The 24876-nt window shown below is 41.8% G+C and overlaps 1 protein-coding gene across 4 annotated transcripts in view; it reads left to right on the top strand.

Moving 5' to 3' along the window:
• Positions 1 to 441: 441 nt before the first annotated feature.
• Positions 442 to 24876, top strand: part of EYA2 (EYA transcriptional coactivator and phosphatase 2) — a 104239-nt gene continuing 79804 nt past the window's right edge. Inside the window, exon 1 of one of the 4 annotated variants that reach the window (XM_064465692.1) lies at positions 442 to 548. Coding sequence is in view for 2 of the 4 variants with exons in the window: in XM_064465691.1 (XP_064321761.1) it covers positions 1948 to 2012 (65 nt within the window). In the remaining 2 variants the exon portion in view is untranslated. Of the gene's footprint in view, positions 549 to 1025; positions 1609 to 1876; positions 2013 to 24876 lie in introns of those variants that run through there. The other 3 variants (XM_064465693.1, XM_064465691.1, XM_064465689.1) reach the window with 3 other exon arrangements.

Raw genomic sequence — 24876 nt, 5'->3', positions numbered from 1 at the left:
GGGAAATCAGGGGGTTAGTGCTGAGAACTGATGGGGAATAACAACTGAAAGAGCTTTAGTTTTTCTAGGCCGGCAGGAGGTAGCTCATGCTAGGAAGCCTGCCAGCTCCAAACTGATGCTGGGAGCTTTGTCTCCTTTGGACTGTAGGAACACACTTTGCAGTCAAACTGATCTGAGAGATTTTGATAGTAAAAACAGCTGTCTCATTGCAATGATGTTTTTGTTCCATTGTCAAAATTTTGAGTTAAATCCATGAGTGGGCTGCAGCTTGTTCAAACCCTGAACTCAACACCCTTTGTGCTCCTTTGGCTTTTCCACTGTGGTTCATGGGATATCCCCTTCCTGAGGAAAGGGCTAGGTGTAATAAAAGCCGTCGGGGCGAGGACTTGCAGGTCTCCTCCAATGCCTCCCCAGTGCTGGAGAGACAGAACTGGAGAGCTGCAGTCTGCCTCAGGCTGGCGAGAAGGGGGGGAATAAAGAGGAAGAGCGGGGTGCGGAAACGAAACACCCCAATGCCGCTGTGGCCGGGCTGCATCCCCAGTGAGCAGGTACGCCGGTGGGAAGGGGCAGCTGTGCGGCACCTGTGCCGTGTAGGAGGCAAGGTGGAGCTGTGTGCATGGCTTACAGCACATGGGGACGCATGGAGGGTGCACGCGGTGGGAGGCCCCAGCCCTGTCTCCCCAGCAGGAGCCCACCGAAGGTGCCCGTTGCCCCTCGCTTGGACGTGCGGAGCAGATGATGTACCCAACAGAGGCACCCGTCACTGGGCAGGAGCACAAGTCCCCCTCAAGGTGCACATGCCAGAGACTGCCTCTGATTTTGTGCTGACACAGGAGATGGGGCAGCACCTCTGTATGGCCACAAAGCCATTCTGGTTCCCTTAAGGAGATCAGAGCTAGAAGCGAGATCATCCGGGGGGCTTTCACCTCTGGGAAGCCAGGAGCTGTGCAACGCTCTGTGTCCCTGAGTGCAAAGGGATGGCTCGCGCAAGCGAAGCTATTTCTGCAGGTCTGCAGGACCTACAGCTCTGCAGCACAGTGTGCCTAAGAAAACCAGATGCCTGCAAAAGCCCTTCTTTTTAAATTGATATTTGAAAATTGTCACTAGAGATCGGTAACACAAGGACTGTAGCGAGAATGGTTATTTTCATGGAAGCGGTGCCTACAGATAAGGTGGTATTCAAGTGGTATTCAAGCGTCCAAATTTTAAACCACGAATGCCTTTTAAAAACTTGCAGCTGAACGTGCGTTGATAGCACTGACAGAGATAAAAATGCAGCTACGAAAGCAAAAAAAGTAATTTTACAAAAGCCTGTTAGGAGCGTACCTGCGATCAGTGAAAACACTGACGGGCTTTTGTTCGAAACCGCGGGGGAAGCGGCGGGGACAGCTCTGCCTCCAGCCAAGCCCGCGGCGCTGGGTCCCACGGGGCAGCTTCGCGACAATAGCGGAGGGGCTGCCAGGGCGTCCCCGCGCTCCGGCCGGGCCCCGCGGCGTGCGGGAGCCGCGGGAGGCTCCTCCTCCGCCCCGCCGCGGGCCGCGCAGCCCCGCGGGCGCTGGGACACCTCCGAGGGCTCGCGCTGCCACACGCCGCGGGCCCACGCGTGCGGTAGGTGCGGTAGGGAAAGCTCCGCGGTGCTGTCGGGGGCCGGCGGTCCCGGTGACAGGCTACCGGGGGTGGGGGGCCGAGGCGGGGGGGGGGGGGGGCGGAGGGGCCGGGTGTTCCGGCCTCGCTACCGGGGAAGCAACAGGTCAGATCAACCGGTTAAAAATCCCCGCGTGGTCCCTCGCGTGCGGGAGGAGGCGTACCGCACCGCGCCGCTCCGCACCCCGCGGGAGGCGCGGCGGGGAAGGGGGGTGGGCGCGCCTCGGGCGCAGCGCGGGGTGCGGAGCCGCCGCCCCGCTCCGCTCCGCTCCCTTGCGCGGGCATGCGCGCCTTGCCTCGCACATGCTCACTGCGCCCGCAGCGGGCGCGCACACTCCGCAGCGCTCGGGCTCCGCGCTGCGCCTCCGGTGAGTGCGTGCGGGAGGGGGGTACGGCCGCGGAGCGCCCTCCGTCCGCGCCCGCGGAGGGGACGGGCGGCTGCGGTCCCAGGCGCGAAACTGCCTCCGCGTGTTGCGCGGGACGGTGCGGGGGGCGCGGAGCGGGGGGGCGTGGAGCGGGGCGCTCTCCCCGCAAGCCGTCGAGGGGCGGAGGGGCGCGCTGAGCCGCCCTCCGCGGGCGCGGAGCGGAGCGGTTCTGGGCGCAGCGCGGCGCCGTCCGTGGCGTGAAGCGCGGCAGCGCGCTGGGGTCCTGCCCGCGGAGCTGCGAGCGGGAATTAACCGAGGTAGTAAATTGATGTGCAGCGTTTGGCTTTACCTTAGACCTGGCTTCACCTTAGACCTGGCTTCGTTTAGTAGTTACTTTAAAACCTGAAGCATGCGTTTACATAAAATGAGTTAATGCTCCGTTTCGCGGCTGTTGTGTGAGGAAAACTTGTAGTGTGACTTAGGCAGTTTAAGTGAACTCTTTTGAGTGTTAAATCATGCTTGAGCCCAGTGAATGGCCTCTGAAGGAAATTATTCATGGTATACAACTGCTGTTTTTCAGGCATTTCAAATAATGGTATATTCTGTTGTATAAAATTTTAATTCTTAAAATATATATGATTAACTAATAAACGGTTCATTGGTCTACATCAAATTTATTAACAGCAGTTTTGTTCAGCATAGTATCAAATTCACACATCCCTTAGCGCTGTTAAAGGCAATGGTTTATTGTTTAATCTTTTGTGGGGACTTTACTGATTTACTGAGAATTTCTTATCTCTGCAGTGCCATCTATAGAGGGGTCTGTGTCCCCCCCTCCCCAATATATTAAGAAAGCATGTCTAAATTCCTTGTACGTTTCTATATCTGTGCATATTAGGGCAGTCTGGTCCCCAAAACATGGCATATATTTTAACTATCTGTTCTATGTCTAAACTAGCGTTTCTTAGTCTTGCACTGTTTTGTGTTACATATTGCTACGTTAAGGGTAAATTTTTTTCTCCTCGTCCTTTTTGACATGAATAAACCATTTCTATTCTTAAATAAAGATGAATTTTTATTTCTGCTTTGAAATTTAAGGCATCATGTGGCCTCAAATGTTACACATACAAGTAGGAGAGACTTGCGCTACAAATGCCTTGAAAATAATCAGTGCTTGCAGTTTTGGAAGCATTCCAGAAACTTTTTAAGCATGTTTTGAAAATTTGCTTGAAATGGCACAGCAGCTGATAGCTTGATTTAATTTTTCTAACTTACGTCTCTTTAAAAAAATCTTATATGTGTGATGCAAAATTAAATTGTGAAGTTACTGAGTGAAATATTGAGCCAATTTGTCCACACAATTCTTGTGCCTCTTCTACTCCCCTACCAACAGGTCAAAACATTTGGCTAAATAACAAGTGGTGTACTCTTTTGGTTCTAGGCTCATCGATTTGTTTTGCTTTGCTTTGTTTAGCCGGTTCCCCTCAGCTCATTTTCTTTTAAACTACTGTGTAGAGACTTGATTCCCATGACTCACTAATCTTATCACCATTATTTGGTTGAAATATTTGAAATGGACTCCTGTTTCAAATATCTCACAGCCTTGGCAGTCTTAAATTTTATTGGAAAAGCTTCATTAGGGAAAAATAAAGTTGTTGGTGATAATTCCCCCCACAACAATAAGTCCCATATTCAACTACACGATGCCTGCAGATACGCCTTGGTTATAAAAAGGAATTAAACTCAGGTATCCATATGAAGAACTTGATCTAAGAATTTTGCTTAAAGAATCTTGTCTGTTGCTGTGTTGTTGTGCTTAGGGGGGTGATATGCCAGGTTTTTTTGCTGAAAATGAAATAATTTAACTATTAATCCTGCAAAAATTAGTTCCGTGTTTCACTTCAAGCCTGAAAGGCATCCCGCCGAAGTCAGCGCGGCTGTATTTGCGTGTCAGTGTGTATATGTACACACTGCTGACAAAGAAAACAATTAAAGAAGTTAGTAATTTTCTGCTGTCTTCCCAACTGTTATTTATGATGTGTAGTAGTAACACAGCTATTCTGAAATCAGCTATAATTCTCTTCAGTAAGATTTGTTTCTTCTGTGCCAAATTTTGCAGTAACCAGATGGTTTTAAGGTGTCTTCAACTGGAGAACAAGCAAAAACAGTGCTGAGGACTAATTATTCCTTGCAGTAAATTTCTTGTGCAATAAATTCACAGGTTGTTAGACTTAATCTGTGGAAATGATTGTTAAGATTACTTGTGCAGTGAAAAATGCTTTCAAAGTTTTGTGAAAACTAGCAGAAGTTCTTAGAATGCTAAGAAAATATTTTTGAATTAATTTTGCCTGGCTGGAGTTACTTTTATTAGGGATGAACTGTTAAATGAAGTTGCAGATTCAAATCCTGTTCATAAACCATGGAATGCTTCAGTTTTAATATAAAGATCTTTTTTTAATATATCCCATAAGTGAAGGGGTCATTTGGTGTAGATCAAGTAGGGAAATCTTGCACTGCAGTTTCCAATGTATATTTACTGTATGCATGTGTATAATTCACAGCAATAGCAATGTAAACTCGATTAGTACATGGCATAGTCTCCTGGACTAACAGTCAGGTTCTTTTCATTAAATTTCACGTTGTACTACATGGTACAGAAAAATAGTTTTACCAAGAAGGAACAAAAAATATGTTCAGGACTGTAAGCAATGGCATATACAAAAGTAAAGCCATTCAGGTTTTCAATACATCTTCCTTTTCAGTGGCTTAATTTAGTAAAAAGTACAAGCTGGAGCTTTTTTTAAGCTTCTATCTAAATAAAAAAAATATAACTACTCAAAACTCATGGCATAATATTCACTTTGACATACACAGATAGAAGTCAGCAAGCCTTTTTCCTTCCCTTTTCTACTGACCATCCTGGTTGGGACTGTTTGTTAAGAGGTCTCATCAGAAAACGATTGTTCATGGCAGTCTAATTCTTAAAACAATACTTCATCTTTATTTGCAGATCTTAACTCAAGTAATGATGTTTAACAAACACAGTGTTTTAATCAGGTGAGGATAAGCCCCTCAATTAGGATGCAAATAATTGCTCATCTGGGTTGGGTCATTTGGGGCCTGGAGGTGTTGCCGTTTGCAGGTAGATTTGGTGCTACCATAGTACTGAAGCAGGAATAAGGATTTAGGACTATGCAGTCGCCTTGCAAAGTGTTTTTTTGATCACGGCATACAAAACCAGATCCAGATCCCTTCTGCAGCAAGCTGTTCAGTTGCTCTTGATTTACAGCTGAAAGAGGTGTGAGGGGAAAATTGGATCCAATAGTGGTCACCGCATAGAGGGTTCCAGTGAGTGTGTCACAGAGTGAATACTTAATTAAAAATAGTCAAACCTCTTTTCACTCACTCTTACTACTTGGGCTTTAAGTGTGTATTTGAATTATTTCAAAGGTGTGTAAAATGAGAGGAGAAAGATTGCATGGGCATAATCCTTACCATTTAAAATTATTTGTCTGCAGCTGCTTAAGTCCTAGCGTTAGGAGCCACATATAAACATGTTTATTTAACATCAGTGTTATCTGTTAGATTGTACATGGTTCATTAACATGGAGAGAATACTTTTTGTTTAATAGTGTGTGGGAGCTGCCAGAGGTCAGAAGAGGTTGTTTGCCTGAAGTCGAGATGGCATCTTGGCTTTGCTCTCATTCTGTTTGTCACCTCTGCTGTCTCCGGGAAACACTTCATTAGTGCCGTGCTAAGGTATTTTCCCTCGTGTTTCTGTACAGAGGCTCTGTGGAAAGCCAGAATTCTGCTGCAGGGTTGTGGTAAGGTTTATGGGGAATTTTAAGGAAGGTTTGTTTTAATTTGTGGAGGATCGTTTTAGTTGGGGTTTGAATAGAAAAAGTGGCTTGTAAAGGGAGGAGCAGCAGGGAAGAGGGGAGCCCGGGACCTCGTTGTGGTGCCCACAAAGTGCGTGGCTGTAAATTGTGGTATTTTACAGAACTGGGGAGATGGCGGTCTGACAGCTTGGGAAGTTCAGAGCGTTTTGTGTGCCGGTGAATGTTTTGACGGTGTGGCTGGGCCACAGACTCAAAACAGCTGTACCTGGTGGTGATGCTGAGCTGAGACTTGAGAGGAGAGGTGGCACCCCTGTCTGCAGGGGACGGAGCAGGAACAGGCCCTTCGGTCTCAACAGAGATTGTGGGGTCCTGTCTGCTCTTTCTCCTATTGACTAGAAATGTGCTGGGATATATGAAACTATACCAGGGACCCTGGAAATACCTTGTATCGAAGTAACCGCAGCCTCAAGTTTGAAAAGGTTACTTAAAATGTTTTAATATGATTTATGTGTACAAGCTAATAGCCACACACTGCACACACTATTGAGGGAGAGATGTGTGCACACATGTATACATAATTTTTTATCTGAGCTTCTTGGAAAATGTTTCTGAATGTTTCTGACAAGTTGGTTAATTTGGATGGTGGGGGCTATTTGGGCTTTTTTTTACCTTGGAGGGAGAAGGTAATTTAAATTTTCCTTAGAAAAACAATAGAAAATTGACTTCTATGATTTTTATCAAGCAAGCGCCTCTGGTAGATCATAAACATTGCATTGAATAAAATGAGCATTATTGTAGAGATCAAAGTGGCTGCGGAAGATGCAATGTGAATGAAGCGTACCGCAAATGTGCAGTTTTTTAAAAGCAAAACAGTAAAAATAGAAGGGATTAAAAAAAAAGAACTTCTGTGTTGATTATAAGTTGTAACTGAAGTACAGAGAGGGCCTGAATATTGTTTTAAAAAAGCCAGCAAAACAGCTATTTCGAAAAAATAGTAGGTTCCTTCAGAAGGGTAGAGAGAAAACAAAAATTACTGTTATGCTGGGGGGGGAATGTCTGGTGTAGGTTTTTTTTCTTTGAATTATTTTCAACAAGTACTTACTCTGTTCTGTATTTTTAAGAAATTATGTGGACAGCAATTTTGTTTCTTTACCAAGGCAGTGAAAACACCAAGAATCCTTTTTATAATTTGGAAAGAATGTCAAAAGAATGAAGTAGTTAAACCTAAGTGTATTAGATCATACGCCTTAAATGCATAAATAAGCATAACTGCAATCACAGAAACCAATGTTAAAACCACCAGGAAAACTCACCCACAAACCCTAATGACTTGAAGGGAATGACCTCAGCCATTGTGAAATTTGTGCCTATTTGTTGACTGACATTTTTTTGTAGAAGCAGAGTGCGTGTTTTGTTGGGGTGTGGGATTTTGTTGTTTGACAGACTGCTGGGGGTTTTTTGTTGTTGCTGCCAGGTTTGAATACAAAGAGTGAAAATGGGATTGAGGCTGGGAGAGCCTGGATATGGTTTGGGCCTTAGCAATTTGAAAAGCAGGTGAAGAGTTTGTTATTGATGGACAGAGACTGGTAGAAATTGATTGAAGTTTGTTTTTCAGATGTTAGAAACTTCCTTCATGATAGCCCATTTCAAACTTATTCCCAGCTGGTTTCCTCTTAAGGAAATGAAGGTTTAAAGTATTTGGTTACAAACCTGAGATTTCTTCACGTCCGTGTCTTTGCATGAGTGCTGCATGAAATGCCAATGTCATTCATCTCCCCTCTGCTTTTTGGAGAGGAAATTGATGCATGGTAGAACCTCAGCTTGCCTTTGCTGCAACACCACTTAATAATTCAGGGAAATGGAGGTCTTGAATTATTTCAACAATAATAGACTTCTTTGGGAATGTTTTTAAATAAACCAGTGCTACAAACTGCAAGCCTGGCCAGAGCCAAGTCACTCTGCAGACAAGGTTTCTCTCTACTGCCTGTTCCTGGCAGTGGACTCCTACTTTTCTTGGTTGCAGTAACTAAAGAAGGTCCAGATTTAATTGCTCCTTCTTAGATGTGCAGAAAGGTTTAAGATTGGTGGTTTTATGCTGTTTGGTGCCTAACTGTAGGCATTCAGTCTCGTGGTGCAGAAATGCTCATTTGCCATCCCTGCTTTTGAGAGGAAAAGAGCCCAGCTAAATAAATAAATAAAAATCCTAAATAAGAAAAATTATTTAATGCTAGTCAGCCCAGATAGTAAGTAGTTAACCCACAGAGCGTTGACGCCTCACTCTATGCTGGAAAGGGCAGACTTCACAGAGAAACTCAACCGGAGTAGGAAAGCCTGGTACTTCCAAACAAAGACAAGGGGACGTGGGGAAAAATTCTTAAACTCAGCAAATGCTGAAATGCCTGTAGGATTACTCAGGCACCCACAAGAAACAGTGAGGGGAAAGTGGGGCAGGCATCTGAACTTTTTTGTTTTTTAAATAGGTTGAGTAAGCAAAGCAAACTGGGGGCCCCAGTTATTTACAACTTAGCCCGCGCACCATGCAGAGAGGCTCATCAGCTGTCTTAAAGGCAAGTTTTGCATCTGTTGTGAATTGCGTCTTTTGATGACACGTTTGATTCTGCTTTTTGCCATTTAATTGTCCTACAGCTACTTTGAAATAACTTTGATCAGTTTTGAATATAGATCTGTATCACCAGTTTGATTCCCCTTGAGACCGTTGTTCTCTGCTAAATTACCATCTACAGATTTTAATTGTAGCTATCTGATGATTCTTTGTAAATCAAGTCAAAATGTATTTACAAAATACTTTACTTTCAGTAATTGTTGACAATGTGTACTTCAATTTACAAAACTGAAGTACTGCTATGCAAATTTATTATTTTTTTCCCATTTCCGTGGCTGAAACAACTCAAAATCTTGTTTAGAATTGAGCAACAATTTTTATTTGAAAAAGATTGTTTTTCCACCCTTCAACAAATGAAAAAGCACCATGTTTTATGAAACATGACACTTTTATAAGTAAACCATTTGAATGTTGTATTTGCTGTGTCCAAATTTTCGCTTAAAAGGCTAACTTTACTTTTTTAATTTATAAAAGCGTAATTTTTGCTAGCTTACATTTGGTAAGTGCTATGTTGGTACTACTACTTTCCACTGAGATAGAGTTAGGAGTAAGTCAGCCTTAATGCTTGTAGCAAAATTCTCTCTCTTGTGTTTAACTGTGGGTAGATACATTAAATCCAGTCCTGCTGCCACTGCAGTTCTCAGTCATTTCACTCAGATAAGGGTTGACCCCTTATTGAGAGGGAGCAGTTTCAAATCTTCCGTCCTTGTTGCACAAGTGCATGTTCAAAAAAAAAAAAATTTAAAAAAAATCACATTGTAACCACTGTCAGTGCAAGTCCAACTGACTTCTTCAGTGCCTAAGCCTTGCAAAACGGGAGCAGGAATCACCATCTTTCTGTGGTATCCATGCTCGTAGGCCTTATTTGCAACTCGGCAAAGGCTTCCAGCAGCAGTTAGCAAAAGCTAGCAAATCCCCATCGGGTGGAAAGCCAGTACATCTCCCTGAGAGAGAGGTAGTGCAGTCCCTGTGGAAACAGTGAATGTAATCTCATGCACTGAAAGGCCTTTGCAGTGGCGTGACTTAGTACTTGGTATAACATCTCCTCTGACCTAATGTTCTTAAGTGTGTTGGTGGAGGTAGGTGTGTAGCAGGAAAATAAGGCAGGCACTAATTTTCTTTTATTTATTGAAATAAAATTATCAAGATCCTCATTCTATTTAGCCTTTGTAGCCTGTTGTATAAATCTGCTTTAGAGAAATCTTGTTTTTAATAAAATTCATTTCTCTCTGAATAAGAGGCAAGCTTAGGTCTCTGACCTAAAAATGTGTAATCGTTCAGCTATGCTGTATATGTGTGTAACCCTGTACGATGCAACGTAAGATATCTTCTGCATGAAAACTTTGTCAGACCTTTGCTGTCTCACCTTAAAATGGCTTTGCCCTCTTCGATACCTCTGCACCTGAAAGTTTTCAGTTGTGGTTCAAAAGAAGGCGTATTCTGCCTATTATGTATGATTTAATTTTGTTTGTTTGGCAACCATCCTTCCTGTTCACTGAGGCAGATGAACACAATTTTGGTAACAAATGGATGGGGAGGAGGCCTAGGGAAGTAAACTGAGCCTTCTGTAAAATATTTGAGATCCAGCAAAACTTCTGCACTAGATTAGTTTTGAAACACCATTTGTGCCCCCCCCTGCAAAGTAGGGGTGTGGGGTGAAGACAAATGCTAGATTTGGAATCGAAAGTAGTAAAGGATGCTGTTGCTAAAAGTCAGATGCATTGGTGTTGGAGCCTGGCGCTTTCCCTCTTAAAGCCTTCTCCTTCCCTCAGTCCGCCCTGCCACAAATCAGCATTATTCAATCACAACAGTGATTTAACTGTATCTGTGGTGGAGCGGGATGGTAGCTTAACAATGCACGGAAGCATTGTGCCCTGGTTTAGGACAGGAAGTAGAAAATGAGTATTGTTTTGAACTTGAACTTTGTGAGCAGACAGAAAGTAATTATCGGAGCTGGAACTCCCCTGGGAGAGGCAGGGGAGTGATGCACTGTGCTTATAAGAAGAGCTGTGGGATCTTAAATATCTAGTCGCGTTTAACGCTTTGGTTTTACGTTTCTGCTTTTAATTGATCTTCTGCTCCTCATTTTTTCTTGGCAAATAGAGGGAGAAACAATTGCATGTAGACTTCATGTACTGTATTTATTGATAGACACCCTCCTGCCCTCCCTTTGCTGGTCAGGCAGGACTCTTAAATTTCTGTCTTGGTCCTGGTGTTACTTTCAGTTGTAAAACGAACTCTTTCACTGCCTGGGTTACTTAATGGGCCTATTATAATATGGAAAATTGACTTAATTGATGATTAAAAGCACATCATTGTATGTGAATCCATTTAATCAGAAGTTATAAGCCACTTGTGTAGTATTTAGTATTAATTACAAGCTACAGAAGTTTATCTGTTTTAAAGTAGAAAACCCCACTGAAATGACACAAAGTCTGCATTGTTGTGAAGTTAACATTTTTAGTATCAACTTTTTAATAACATATTACTATTAAAATATTACTGACCACTTTCTAGGAAAAAAAGGAAAAAGGCAAAGCTCTACCTTTACTGAATGTTTTTGCTGTATTTCAATGGCCTGGGACTTAAGCAAACTAAGTTTTGGGGGATTTTTTTTGGTTTTGCTCTACTTTGGCTGCTTCTTTACAAATTCTTCAACAAAGACTAGTCAATGCAAGACTTCACTTTTTTGCAGGCTGTGTGGTATCTTCTGCAGATTTTTAAAAGACAGTTCCCCATTAAGTTAGATAATTAAATGAAGAAGGGAAAAGCTTTTTTTGCTAACTTTTTGAAGGTGATACGTCTGCGTAAGGTGGGTACATGTTTTTGGTTCTTGGAAAGGGATAATTTGTTATTTAAAAAATAACATTTAAAATGTAAATGTAAAAATACGTTAATTTTCAAAGTAAAATTAAATACATATTCTTTATGGTAATGTCACCCTGATCAAGTTCACAAGACTACTTTAATCTTATATTAACACAGTTGTAGGATTCCTTATTTGTGGAGAAGTTTTAAAGGTAGTAAAATTAAGTCACTTTAAAAGAAAATTGTGTGATGATTTATTGTAGCAGAGCAGGCAAAATTCCTCTAGAGATTTTAATATCTTCCACCTGGTATAGAAATGAAAAGAAAATATTCTTTAGCTGGTGACTAATTTGTCACTAATACCCAGGGGTTCCTTCATTACAATGCAAAGATGTCAGTTTTAAGAGAAACGTACAGTAAAAAAACGGAGTGTAACTTCCTGTTGCAGACACTTACAAAAATGAGAACAATAAAGGTCTGGAAAGCAGCTGAAGCCATGTGAAGGGAGGATCTAAAGCTATCAATCAGGGCAAAATGGTTGGGGAAGGATTTTACCTGCAGGCTTCAGTGGAATTCATTAGGACATGTTCAAGGAGGAAAGTCACTCGATATGACTCCAGAGGAGGAGCTCTGACATACGGTAATACCCAGGCTGACGCTCAGTTCTCCTCCAAACTGCACGTACTGCATCCTGGTAATTGAGGAGGAACTGTATTGTTAAAAAAAAGTCACACTCTGCTTACTGATGGCTTTTATACTTTATGACAGTGTTAAATGAATTGGGTCCAAGACTTAAAGTTCAGATGAAAATGCTGCTAGAGAACAACAAAGATCACGGTGTCCCTTGTCACATCTGTTCCAGTGTCCAGACACTTGTGTAGTGTCATCACTTTGCCTTTTGCTGCAGTAACAAAACTTTGACTCCGCTCCTGTCCTTGCTGTACTGCAGTTTCACAGCAGCTCAGTATAAGGGGAGCGTGAGCTGTCACAATACCGGGAGAGTGTGGAATGAGGATTTCGGCCTCCCTCCCTTAAGAAACCAATTCCACACTCATGTTGTATGCAGGTAGGCACAGTAAAACCTGAATGTGAATACTGGATAGAAAACATCTACATATGACCAGCTTTAGAAATGTGAAGTAGGTAATTGGCAATGGCAGCGAAGTGTCGCTGGTGGCAGCAGAATATCTGCAAGCAGCCTCTGTTGTCCACTTTACTGGTGCAAGAATCGCAGCAACTGGTCTGGTTTCCGCTGCAGGAGTGGCTGCTCTCAGATGGAGCAGCTATCACTATCCTGTGCCCCTGCAGCAATAGCAATCCAGCTTTTTGAGGGCCTTCTTGTTTACTCTTCGCCTACTTTTTAGTACAATGCAAAAAGTCTCTCAGGAAGTGCGTTAGCAGTAGATGTCTATGACAGAAGTAATGATTCAGTGTTAGGACTGCAGTGATGTTAGAGATTTGGGAAGCAGTAGTCAGTACTGCACCAAACAATGTACGTACATCTTGGAAACAACATGTGTGACAGCTTTGTGGTAGAAGTGTTTATGTAGCAGGGGGAAGCGCTGGCATGTCCCGCAGACTCCAGGCCATGTTAAAAGAGCTCTCTGTTTCTTGCTAGAGAGTAAGATTTAATCTCAGCCATTCTATAGTTAGTTGGAGGAAAAGGAAGTTTTTACGTTCTGTCAGAAGCAGATTATTGGAAAGGAAATTTATTGGGTTTGCCACTTTCTTTCAGTTTTAGTGTAATTTTCAGTCAGAGCGCTGAGGTAAATAAGAAACATTTTTGTATGTGTGGTGTCTTGACCTTGGCTGGTGGCTGGACACTCACCCAGCTCCTTTCTCACTCCCTGTCCTCAACAGGTCGGGGAGGGGGGGAAATCAGATTAAAAACCTTGTCGGTCAAGATAAAGATAGGGAGATCGCTTATCAATTACCATCACAAGCAAACCAGACTAGATTTAGGGAAGATTAATTTATTGCCATTTAAAATAGAGTTGGATGGTGAGAAACAAAGGCAAGAACTAAACCAGTGCTGCCTACCCCCTGTTGCAGGCCCAAATTGATGCCTTCATTCCTGACTCCTCTACCTCCCCAGAACGGCGTGGGGAGTGGGGGACTGCAGGCAATACATAATGTGTCCTTTCTACCACTCCTCCTCCTCCTCACACTTCTCCCCTACTCCAGTGTGGGCGCTCTGTGGGCTGCCATTCCTGTCAGAACTGGCTCTGGTGCCTGGAGCACCTTCTTTCCCACCTTCCTGTCAGGCCTTGGTACAGGCCACACAGGGCTGTTTTGCTCATTTTTTTTCTTTCTGCCATGCTGAGTTTTGCTCTTTCTTAAACGTGTTTTTACAGAGGTGCCTCTGGCTTCTTGGATGGGCTCAGCCGGGTCCTTTGTGAAGCCGGCGGTGTCTGGCATGGGGCAGCCCCTCACCTCTCCTGACAGAGGCCCATGCAGCCCCCCCGGCAGTGCCTGAGTACAGACAGCTGATACAGTATGACAAAATCAGCACATTATTAATTCATATCGGACTGTGATCTGGGGTGATTGCACAACCCATCCAGTGGGAATCACTGCTGGTTTTAGAGCATTTTACAACAGGGAAGGAAAGGGAAGGGTGACACAGATGGTCAGCCTTGCTTATCCTGCGTCCCACCTGAGGTAAGAGACGATAAGGAGCGGTCCCTGGTCGCTGAAAGCTAAAATTAGATCCCTCTTCTCAAAAGTCTCTGAGCTGATGCTAAAAGGCTATTTGGGCATCTTGTGGACACAAGTCATCCTGAATGGAAAATTGAACTTGTGCTTTACTGATGTTTAAGGACTGAATGTTTTAAAAAATAATCTAATCCCACTTGTATAGTAATATGCTGGTTGCTGAAATATGTTTTCATCTTTTAACTGACTGCTTGAACTGGGGACATCTTTTTTCCATGTTCAGGATCATATAATTGCGAGATCTGTTTTCCTGAGATTTTTGGGGGGTTTAAGTTGCTTGTAATTTTGTAGCTGCTCTGAAGATGGGAAAGGCTACTGTAGGGGACCTGTCCTCCTCCCCATCTCTCTGGAGGTGAAGTCTTTTTATACGTTGGGTTTTTTTTGCATGTGTTGTATCAATATTCATATCAGGAGTGTACGAATGGGTGAGATGGTCTTGCCATCAAACGATAGCCATACTCTGATTTTAATCATGTGTCCAGAGTTTAAATAACACTTAAAATTTCCTTCAGATTGTTGGGCTTCAGGGCTTTTCAAGCCATTAACCTGAAGCTTGTATGGCATCATTCTTCTACTTGATTTATGCTACAAAGGTAGATCTGTGTTCCGTTCCTTATGAGCCACTTGCCTTTTCTGTTGGTGATGGCAGCTCTGTGCTTAGGAAGAGCCTGGGGTTGTGCAGGGGAGAGTTTGTCTGAGGAGGCCAAAGGATCTTGTTGTTCTCTGTGGAAGCAGGTTTACTTTGGGAGGGATCTTGCCAAAGATTTGCCTGTAGCTGCTAACAAGGTGGTAAGTGAACATAACTACATGGTGCTAGTGTTATTGCACGTATTAATGTGCCAGATGCTCTTTTGGCAAACTAAAATTTTGTTGGGCTTCTTTCTTCTTCTCAAGAGAGCCTTACATTTATGCTTTTGTCCTGGGAAGCAAGTTAGAAAAGTCATTCAAATGCCAGTCAGCTCAGGAGGGAGCTCTATGTAAGCATTTTTGTGCTTAACCTGACAAGCCAAAGTCTTGCCCCAAAATATTGTCTGCCACTCCACAAAGAAACTGTCAGTCTTTCATTAATCATTCAGTGGTCCTTTAACTATATGGTCAACAAAACCCACCAGGCCTGTGTTGTCCTGCTTACAGCCAATTCTCTTTTGCTCGACACCTCATGCAGAACTTGGTTTGTAACCCAATATAGCGAGATGCCATCCCCCTACCCCCCAGCAAACATACTATTAACAGCCCTGATGTCTCCTTAATGAAAGGGTTTTGTTGTGCCAACACCATGCTCTCTGTCCTTCGTCAAATGGATGCTCTCACTGTTGATGCAGATACCGTTACTGGAAGAAGCAGTATGGAACCTGCAATCTTGTGGTTACTGGAACTTAAAAATCTGTAATTATTCTTGGCATATATTCTTAAAGGTTAGTACGTACTGGGCTTTTTTCAGTATCACTGAAAATCAAGCCCTGAGTTGTGTCATGGGTGTTTTTTTTTTTAGTGCCTTAAATGGCTGATACGCCCTTGTGACCTATGAAAGTGCAGTTTGGATTGTAATCCGCAAATCAGATGTTACTAAAGAAGAAATAGCCGGGATGTGACTCGTGGAGGTGTTTTTCGGATGGTCCCTGACAGTGAGCAGTGGAGTGCTTACAAGTTGGGAGTATTACATATGCAAAAGGGAAGCCAGGGTTTCGTTGCCAAAGTCTGACTACTTCAGCTTGCAAGTTGACTGAATATAGGTAGGCTTTGACCTGAAGTCTTAGCCTAGAAGTTACGCAGCAGTTCGCAACACTAAATTTGAAGATTTCCAGGCTCATTTAAGTGCTGTCAACCAAGACTTGTGTTCAGTCTTAAGCATTTTTCACTTCAGTTAGGAAGGCCTGAAATAATCAGTTCTTGGAAAGGAAGCTGTGTTATCCTGACATGAGTTTAAAAGAAATATTCCTCCCAGATTGCAAATGTCCAAAATATACTGCTCAAATTTGTTCTGCTGAATATTAACTTACAATGGTGAAGGTAAGTGACTGTAAAGTCAATTTTCATGTTTAATTAGTTGTATGCATGATTCATGTGTGTTTTATTCTGTCATTCCAATTCCTTGCTAGCTTGTATTTTTTTTACTGCTGTGAATCTGTGAGTTTGTATTTCAAGGTAATACTTGTAGAGTGGTGGCCATTGGCTCATCTTTCATGGACATACTAAGTGCATTTTTGATCTGAGGATTTTGACTCTCTACATACTGACAACTCAGATTTTTTTTTTCTACAGAAACAAATAGGATCCAGTTGTCTTTAACAATGCATGTAATCTCAGAACAGTAAAACCCTATGCTTATCCCTTAAAAAGCTCTTCAGAAAAAGAATTGCACAGAGAAAAGAACCTGCCAAGCTTTCTTCTGCTTAAAAACACTTGCAAATACCCTGTAGGCAGCCTCTGTGTTCACTGATACTAAACACCGGTGAGTAATCTCCCACTGATTCCTATACACTAATTAATTTTCTAGTTATCTAGTAGAGCTTTCTGGCTCTGTGTTTTAACTGCAGTAGGTGGCTGCCAAGGTTGCATGACATGAAGTAAACCCCCGAAGTAGTTTGATATCCCTGCAAATAGGACAGTGCTAGAAATACCTAAAGTAGATGTCAGGTAAGAATTGCTGGCTCAGTGTCTGCATTTGAGTGTAGTTTATGGATTAGGTGGGGTGGGCATAGTCCTCAAAGCCTCGTTAAATTAATCTGTTTGTCAGTTAACAATAAAATAGTAAAAGTGGTGCCAACTCCAACTATATTGGAGTATTTAATTGTAATCCTGTGTTTACAGGGGAGTACAGGTAGCTGTCACCTAAGCAGTGGAGTTATTTGGGCAGACTGTCTTACTTGGCATTAGAACTACAGTTACCCTGTGAGCAATGGGACCCTCCTTTCAGCAGTTGTGTTGATGGATTGTATGTATGGTTTCAAGACTGGATTAAGCTGACTGAGAGCTGTGCTGACGTTGAAAGAAGCGGCCTCCTCAGCCTGGATGCATGTTCCTGCATCCTCCTCTGTGTTGGTGCTGTCGGTCATGCTACAAACTGGATCAACTTGCTGATCCAGCTGAGAAGACAACCAGAAAAAAAAAAGTTTTTTCATCTGACTGTAAACAGACTTGTGTGGCTGCAGGAGGCTGCAGGAGCTTGTGGCTGGGCTGGGGAGAGGACAGGGTTACATCTTTGGTCAGTATTAAGGTTTTTTAATTTTTACAATCACTTGAAGCTAATCAAATCCTGAGATAGATGAGGATACAGTTTTGCTATTACCCTTGATAAATGAACTGCCAGGCAACGGTTTGTGAAAGAAGTCAATTTACAAGGTATAGTCAACTCAGTTGTTGAGGATTAACCAGCTTGATGCTTTAGTTTAGGTATTTTTTTCATGTTCCCTCTTTTGTTTATGCATTTAATATAAAAAATTCCAATCCTTACCTGTCTTGGACTTCCAACAGCACGTGCCAAGTGCTGTCTCTGCTCCTTTACCTGGTTCCCAAGGGCACTTTTGGGTAGGAATTTTTGAAATGTGCATCTTAAGCACATTCCAGACGAGGTTCAGGGCAAGATGTGAAGTGTACTGCTGCTTTCTTTTAAGACAGCCAGAGAAGCTGGAGGAAAATCATGGTTGTGTATCAAAATGATAAGAGCGCTTGTGCCAGTTATAGGAAGCCCAGGATGATTTCCTCCAGGCACAGGCTGTGTGTGACATCCTCAGTGGACAATAGTAACACACTGATTTCATTCCCATTTGGGATCTTGTCAGAAGTGGCTTGCCCAAAATCTAACGCCATGTTAGTAGGACAGTGGTGAGAATCAGGAATCCTTAATTTCTGGGTTTCTGAAGTCATTGGTACATTGGCTACTTAAAGCCTCAGTGAAACAAGCTATAGCAATCCCCATTTTTTGGTTGCAATTTGTACAATCTGGAAATTGTATTTTAAAGTAGCGTTAACTCTCCAAGTGGGGTCGGTAGGATTGACTGACTAGCTATTTTAATTAGTGAATGTGGGTTACATATATACAAGAAAAACTTCTCTCTGACAAAAGCATATTATATCTTGGCTCTTAGTGCTAACCAGCTCAACTTTAATTTCACAGCTTGCTGCCAACAGCTGCCTTACTATGACACAGTACTCATAATAAATGAAATTTCACTAAAAAAGAAAAATGAAAACTTTGTTCCAGCTGGATTGAAAAGACAGTTGGAGCATGTCTGTCCTGCATATAAAGCTGCCATCCACATAAACATTTTGAATTACTTTTTCATTTTTAATAATCAGGATCAGGTCTTTTCTTATTATTGAGGCAAATGCAAGATATTAGAAACATACAATTTCATTCAAAGTCAATTAGTTATTGAATCCTGTCCAAAGTTAAGCATCTGAAGTGTTTTGGGAGAAACTCACCTAGTTTCAGGTTTTTGACAACCTCCTTGGGTGAAAACCCTGAAATGAGCAGACCGCTCTAGTCCTGCTTGGTAGCGCTCAGAGGGATGTTAGTTACATCATTTGCCCTTGGAGCTGTTGCTGGTGTATTGTTGAAAGCCTTGCAGCTGATGAACCCTTGCCCAGACTACCAACAGGAATCTCAGTTAAATTATCACACGGCCTCTTTGCACATGGAAGAGATTAATTCTTGTAGCCACAAACAGAATGAATGCTTTGTACTTAGTACCATAATGTAAGTTCATGCTGAAATACAGTGCCAGTAACCAGCTCCTTTAGCAATAAATTCACAGTTCTAATAACTATGTGTTTTTACAGCATCTTGATCCCAAAGGATCAAAGAAACATTGATTTATTTAGCTTTGGGTCCCATCCGCTGTTGTTCTCGCTCCTTCCCCCTGCTCCCCATGAGCTCAAAAGAGCCATATATGAGATGAAACCCAACTGTTGTTGCATAGTCCACAGCAGGGAAGGACACTTTGCAAAACCACAGAAAAGAAGATTTTAGCCAGTAGAAATGACAGGAAGTGTTGTGGGCAGACAGAACACAAACACTAGAGCTTGCTTTGGCCAAGAGTTGATATTAACCTGTCTAAACTGCCATAAAGTTCTTCACTGACGATAAATGGATTGAAAGTTAAAAATTCAATGTCTTAAAAAGTTACACTATGCCTGTGGCATGCAACTTTGCTGCTGTATAGAAAAGTTCCTTGAAGAAAGCACTCATCTTCCCAAAACCTCGTTGAAGATGCAACTAAAAATTTTAGTTCAGTGAAGTGAGTGTCTGATGAAGCAGGTATGCTATACTCAGTAGAGGTGCCAGCAGCAGAAGTGTGTTGTCCTTTATTTAGGAAAACGTGGATAATGCTCACAAGGAGTACTATCACCTTATAGCTGAGCTATTGGTAATGTGATCATGTCCCCAGACCTCTGTAAATGCCCCGTCCTATTGCAAACGTGCTAAGACATCGTGTAACCTCTCATGTAAGTCGTCCCCAGGGGCTGTTACGATTTATACCCCAAGGGTTTCCAGAGTTGTAGGACTGGTTGACGTTCCTCATCAAAAGGCCAACACAATACAAGGCTTCTGAAAATTTGTGCTGACAAAACCATTTAGCAAGCATTATTGAAATTACTTTACAAAAAGGCGTTTTATGGTTCAGACAGTATTTGGTGACTGTTGTAATAGAGCAGCAGGTAGAGGTCCCAGCCCCCTTTGTATGTAGGTGTAACTAAAGTGCTTCTTGCCTCAGAGTATTTCTTTCTTGTGAACAGAGAAAAAATGTGTGGAAAACCAGTGTGGACACAAGATAAAAATTGCCATGACCAGGTCATTATTTCGTTATGAAGTAAACCAAATATTTGGGTTTTGCCTCTGAATTATGCAGCTTTGGGAAGGCTCAATGATTCCTAATGGCTGCACATTATATTTCTAAGCCTAGAAATCCTGCTTCTGATTAAAAAAAAAAAAAATTAAAAAGAACAACCTGGGGCTGAGTAGCCTGCAGCTTTCTCTGTTTTAAATGTTTTTCAGTCCCATTTTAGACCAGTGCAATGAAATAGAGTTATTGGTTGTACACAGACCTGTGGGTCTATCAGAACTGGCAATTGTTCAGGGAAAAAGAAATTAATACACTGAACAAAATCCCTGTCAGCAACTGGAGAAGATAATTTTCTGGCATAATTCTTTCTTTAAGATGTTCATGCTGCTGAAGTATATTGTCACCTCGAGCTGTGCTTTGTTTGCTTGTTTACTGCTGCCTAGGGTCTATAAAGTGGAGATTGCAGCAAGTACTTGAAGTGGCATAAATTTTTGTTGCCAGCAAGAGTCGGAAAGTGTTGTGGGAAAGAGGGAAAGATGACATGTTTCATTATTCAAGAGCATGTTTCTTAGGTTTTCTTGGAAAGGGAAGGTCCAAAAATGTGTGCTGCAGAAACATCATTACTTTGTGTCTTGGAATAGCAGAATTACATATGTGTCTGTTCCTATATAGAGAATATATGTTGGAAATATTTAAAAACAAGAATGATTGAATATCTAAAACTGTTCCCAACTCTAATATTTTCTCCTGCATCCAACATATAGTGCAAACCTTTTTTTGACATTTGATCTATACTGTTTGTAGGTCTTTTATATACACAGAGGGATTTACTGCTTTGTAATCAGGCTGCTGAAGAAAAAACGTTGTCCTTTTATTCACTAGGGATGACTGTAATAAATTAAAATGGTTTCCCATTAGCCTTTCCTACTTAGTTGAACCACTTAAAATTACTTTGGACTTTGCCCTTGTCTGACCTCCTCACCTTTGCTCAAACATTTCTGTTTCCAGGAGTGCAGCAGTGTTGGTCCTAGCCTTACTTCTGTGACTGAAGTTGCACTCATTTCAGTCTGAAAGCAGAATATCAAGGTGGAGCCCATTTGGAGTTAAAAGAAATATTTAGTAGTTTTTAAAGCCTAACGCATGGCCTAACTCACAGGTGATCTCTGGCATCATAGGTTGTTGTTAGTGTTAAGAGCTGATTATAGCTTGACTGTATGCATACTTTTCATTAAGGCTGTGCGTGCAGATGAAGATAGGTTGTGTTTTGTTTTGGTTTTTTATTGCTCCTGTGAGGTTTCTGTGGCAATAATGGCTTTACCAGCTTGTGGACAGAACTGTAGAGTTGAAACAACCAAACCTCTGAGGCTTGTGTGAGCACAGAGGTACGTTTAAATGAGTATTTGTAAAATTGTTTCTTCTGCCTATTAAATGCCACTAGAATTACATTGATTGACAAAACAAACCGCACGTTTAAAACTGCTGTTCTGTCAAATGTAGAACTCTTCTTTTATAATTGATAGTGCCCTAGCGTTAAATGCATACACATTAATCAGTCGTGCTAAAGTAAAAAGAAATACATGACGATTATTAGACAGTGTATATGCAGTTCAGTTCTGGATTGTCATTTTTAGGTATGGTATGAATGGAAGGGCTGGATTTCTTATGAATTTCCTAAATCTTCTGTCTTCCTGCCTGTTAGTTCTCTTTGTATTCAGGTTCATTTTATACTTCTTGCGGGCCTGGAATAGTAAGTAACTTGGAGGTGATTTGAGATGGTCTCAGTGCAATTTCATAATCTGGAGAACCTTAGACAAGATGCCATGCTTGTAACAGTGCTGAGAAATACATGGCATTACTGAACAGGATTCCTTGCAATATTTCAGTGAAGTAAACATGCATGAGGAATGGATAGAGGAATAGTGATAGGATTGAGAAGGGTTTTTTTAACAGTATAAAAATCACTTGTTTATGCATAGAAGTCTGACCAGATTGATGTGTTTCTGTGCCAGGAAAACATGCAGGGCAGGCCTAGAACAACCCCATGTTTGTGGCATACACGGTGGTTCAAATGTCTGACTTTGAAGAGGCACTGCTAGTGGAGAATCCCCCTAGCTAACCTGGGGCACGCACAGCCTGATAGATGGCATGGTTATTAATGCTTACAAATTAATGGCTTATTTTGTAGGCAGTGAATCTAGATGAGCTCCAACTGTGTCTCAGCACACCCATATTGGAGATAAGTAAATGCAATAGGGAGAGAGCTAACTGCACCCTTCAGAAACAGCACAGTTGTGGAAAGGTACCAACTGAAAAACAAGGTCAAATAGCATTTTGCAAAGGTATCTCGCCTACTTTTGTAGGAATTAGTAGCTAATGCCAGTCCATATGATTCAGGAAAAGTTCCAAAACTGTCATGTAAATCTTTGCTATTCCAATTTTGAAATATTTTTGTTAAGCAAAGGCTGACTTGTCAGAACAGAAGAAGCATCCATAGGATTCTTGGCTGGTCATAGTGAAGATCTCGTATGTTAAATATTTTCAGCTCTCTGTGGTTATTCCACATAGGTAAAAATAACTGATATTCTGCATAAATTTGAATAAACAAGGAAACCACAAGCTGACCATGAATGTTACTCAAAGAAGACAGGCATATCCTGTATGTTACTCATCAAAGTAATCAAATCATAACTGAGGGTGGTTTGGTGTCACCAGTTTTTTCTGGTGAAGAGGATGCTGGGACTAGCGTAACTCGGGGGGGGGAGGTCGTCATATTATGGGTTTCAGGTGCATTGTACAGCATAGGGAATATCTGCCCAAGACATGTGTAAAACTACTGAAGTTTTTGAGACTATTTTTGGAATCTCTACTCAAGTATCTTGCGCTATTGGGATGCCAAGGGCAATATTGTGAGCAGTTGAGAAAAGGAAACATGTTCCCTAGTTTTGCAGTTGCTGGTGCACACTTGCATCCTGGGAGGAGAGCAGACCAAGCAGAGCGTTGGAACAGAGAGAACCCTCTCTGGGCAAAAGCAAACGCTGGTCTTTTTCCATATGAAAGTATGCAAGAATTCATCATCTGACCCTCTGTATTATTTGTGTTTATACATAACCTGCAATTCATTAAAGAAATCCTTGCTGCACCTCTGTGCCTCTGCACTGTCTGGGAACGATGCAGAGATGAGAATGGACTTAGAAATTGCAAGAGGTTTCATACAAAACCATGAGCTTGAAAAAGCTTATCGCTGGTGAGAGAATGATCTCTGGCATTTCATAAATCATCAGCAGTACTAACATGCTGTTTGGAGATTTGTATCATTAGCAAATTAATCACGTTCAGGAGCACTCCCATAGCAAAGTTGGATGAGATGCTCTGCAATGCCTTTCTGCCAAATAAACTGCAGAGAGATGGGCCTGGGGGATGGGAGGTGGAGAGAAGCCAGGCTCAGCTTTCATATTACCTCAGTGTTGTCCTTGATAGCAGTCTTTAAAAATATTTTTACAAAATGACAGTGAAAAGCTTCTTAGCAGCTTGACTTATCCTATTGGCAGAATATGAGGAAGGAGGAATTTCAGGTTCTGACACCTTTAGTTTCCATCCTCACAGGAAGCATCCACAGAAGTCTGCTCAGTTGCCTTCCAAGTCACATCTCTGCCATCCACCAGCCTGAAGTGCAAACGCTCATCAGGCTGCTCTAACGTAAAGAGTAGAGTTAGTAGGAGGTGCCACAGGAAAAACCCATTTTTGGAGTGAGAGCTAAACCTGAAGTTCAGCCCAACTGAGGACTCCCATTGAAAACCATAGAGCTTTTCTTGGCATGAACCCAAAGTCTTGGTGTAACTGAGAGTAATTTTGCCAGCCTTTTCAGAATTTAATTTATACCCTCAGTTATTCATAGATTCATGCGGTATTCACGTAACTCTGTTTTTCCCTTGAATTCACTGAGCTTCAATTTTGAATTTTAAAACCAATTAGCAGATTTAAGTTTCCATACAGCTAAGGATAATGTTTATACCACTACTTCTCTGATGTTATCTCCCCTTCCCTTTAAAAAATAAACATCAACGTATACCACGGGGTGTGAGGGGGAAGTGTTGGACTATTAAATCATACCAATTTTCAGTTGCTGGGTGTTGCCTGCAAATTCAGTGCTATAGCAATACAGAAGACCAACAGAACCATTCTGTATCTAGATATTTGATAAACTGACTAGTATGTAGGCTTTGTCATTTTTTTCTTTGACTACAATTTTGTATTAACCAAAATTGAATGCTTCCACTAAGAAGCAATGCCACTAACTTTAGCAACCTGGAGTCAGGACAGTGTATTTCAGGTGTTGCCATACATTACGTTAGTCTAGAGACCACTGCTACTCATTTTGTGTTCTGGTATAAGGCAGATAACTGCAGATAATGACTAAACCCACAGTATAAATCTGCTGTGGTTTCAAGACAGCTGTTAGATTAGTTCTTGCAATTCTTCTGCTGTGCCAGTGGATGCCAGCAAGTACCAAATTGAAATGCTTTTCAATTCTTTGTATAGCACTGGACACATTTTATAGCCCTGAGTTGGAGATATGCTATATTGTGCTTAATAAACTACTCTTTAAAATATCCATGATTCAGCTGCTTTTATGGAAAAATGTATGCTTAGCTTTGAGAAAAGTCTTAACTCTTATAGCTCTCATTGTCAGGCTATTGCTTTTAAAACTTGGGTTTTTGCTGAAGGCATTTGTACTTGCTTTTCAAAGTAATTGTCCCACTTATTTACTGGCAAAGTGGTATGTGACAGGATAAGGAAAAAGTTGCATTTTTCAATTAGATGTTATTAACCTTGTTTTTAACCAACACGCCAGAAACTTGAGTTCTTGTGGACAGTCCTATGATAGAGGGAAATAGATGGAGTGTAATTCTAGCAGAAACTTCTCTTGCTTTTTTTATAAATTGTACTGAAAACTTTTGTGGTATCCTTTTTTTTTTATTTATTTAATCCAGTGCACAGAAAGGAACAGAGATTGTGTTCTGTAACAATTCAAAAGGCTTTTCTGAGGACCATGTCCCAGGAGCTTTTTGTACTTTTATGTCACACATGCTTCTGGT

This window comes from Phalacrocorax carbo, chromosome 14 (genome assembly GCF_963921805.1).
Source record: "Phalacrocorax carbo chromosome 14, bPhaCar2.1, whole genome shotgun sequence".
Classification (NCBI taxonomy): domain Eukaryota; kingdom Metazoa; phylum Chordata; class Aves; order Suliformes; family Phalacrocoracidae; genus Phalacrocorax; species Phalacrocorax carbo.
The sequence above is the reverse complement of the archived record's forward strand: the minus strand, read 5'-3'. Positions and strand labels throughout refer to the sequence as shown.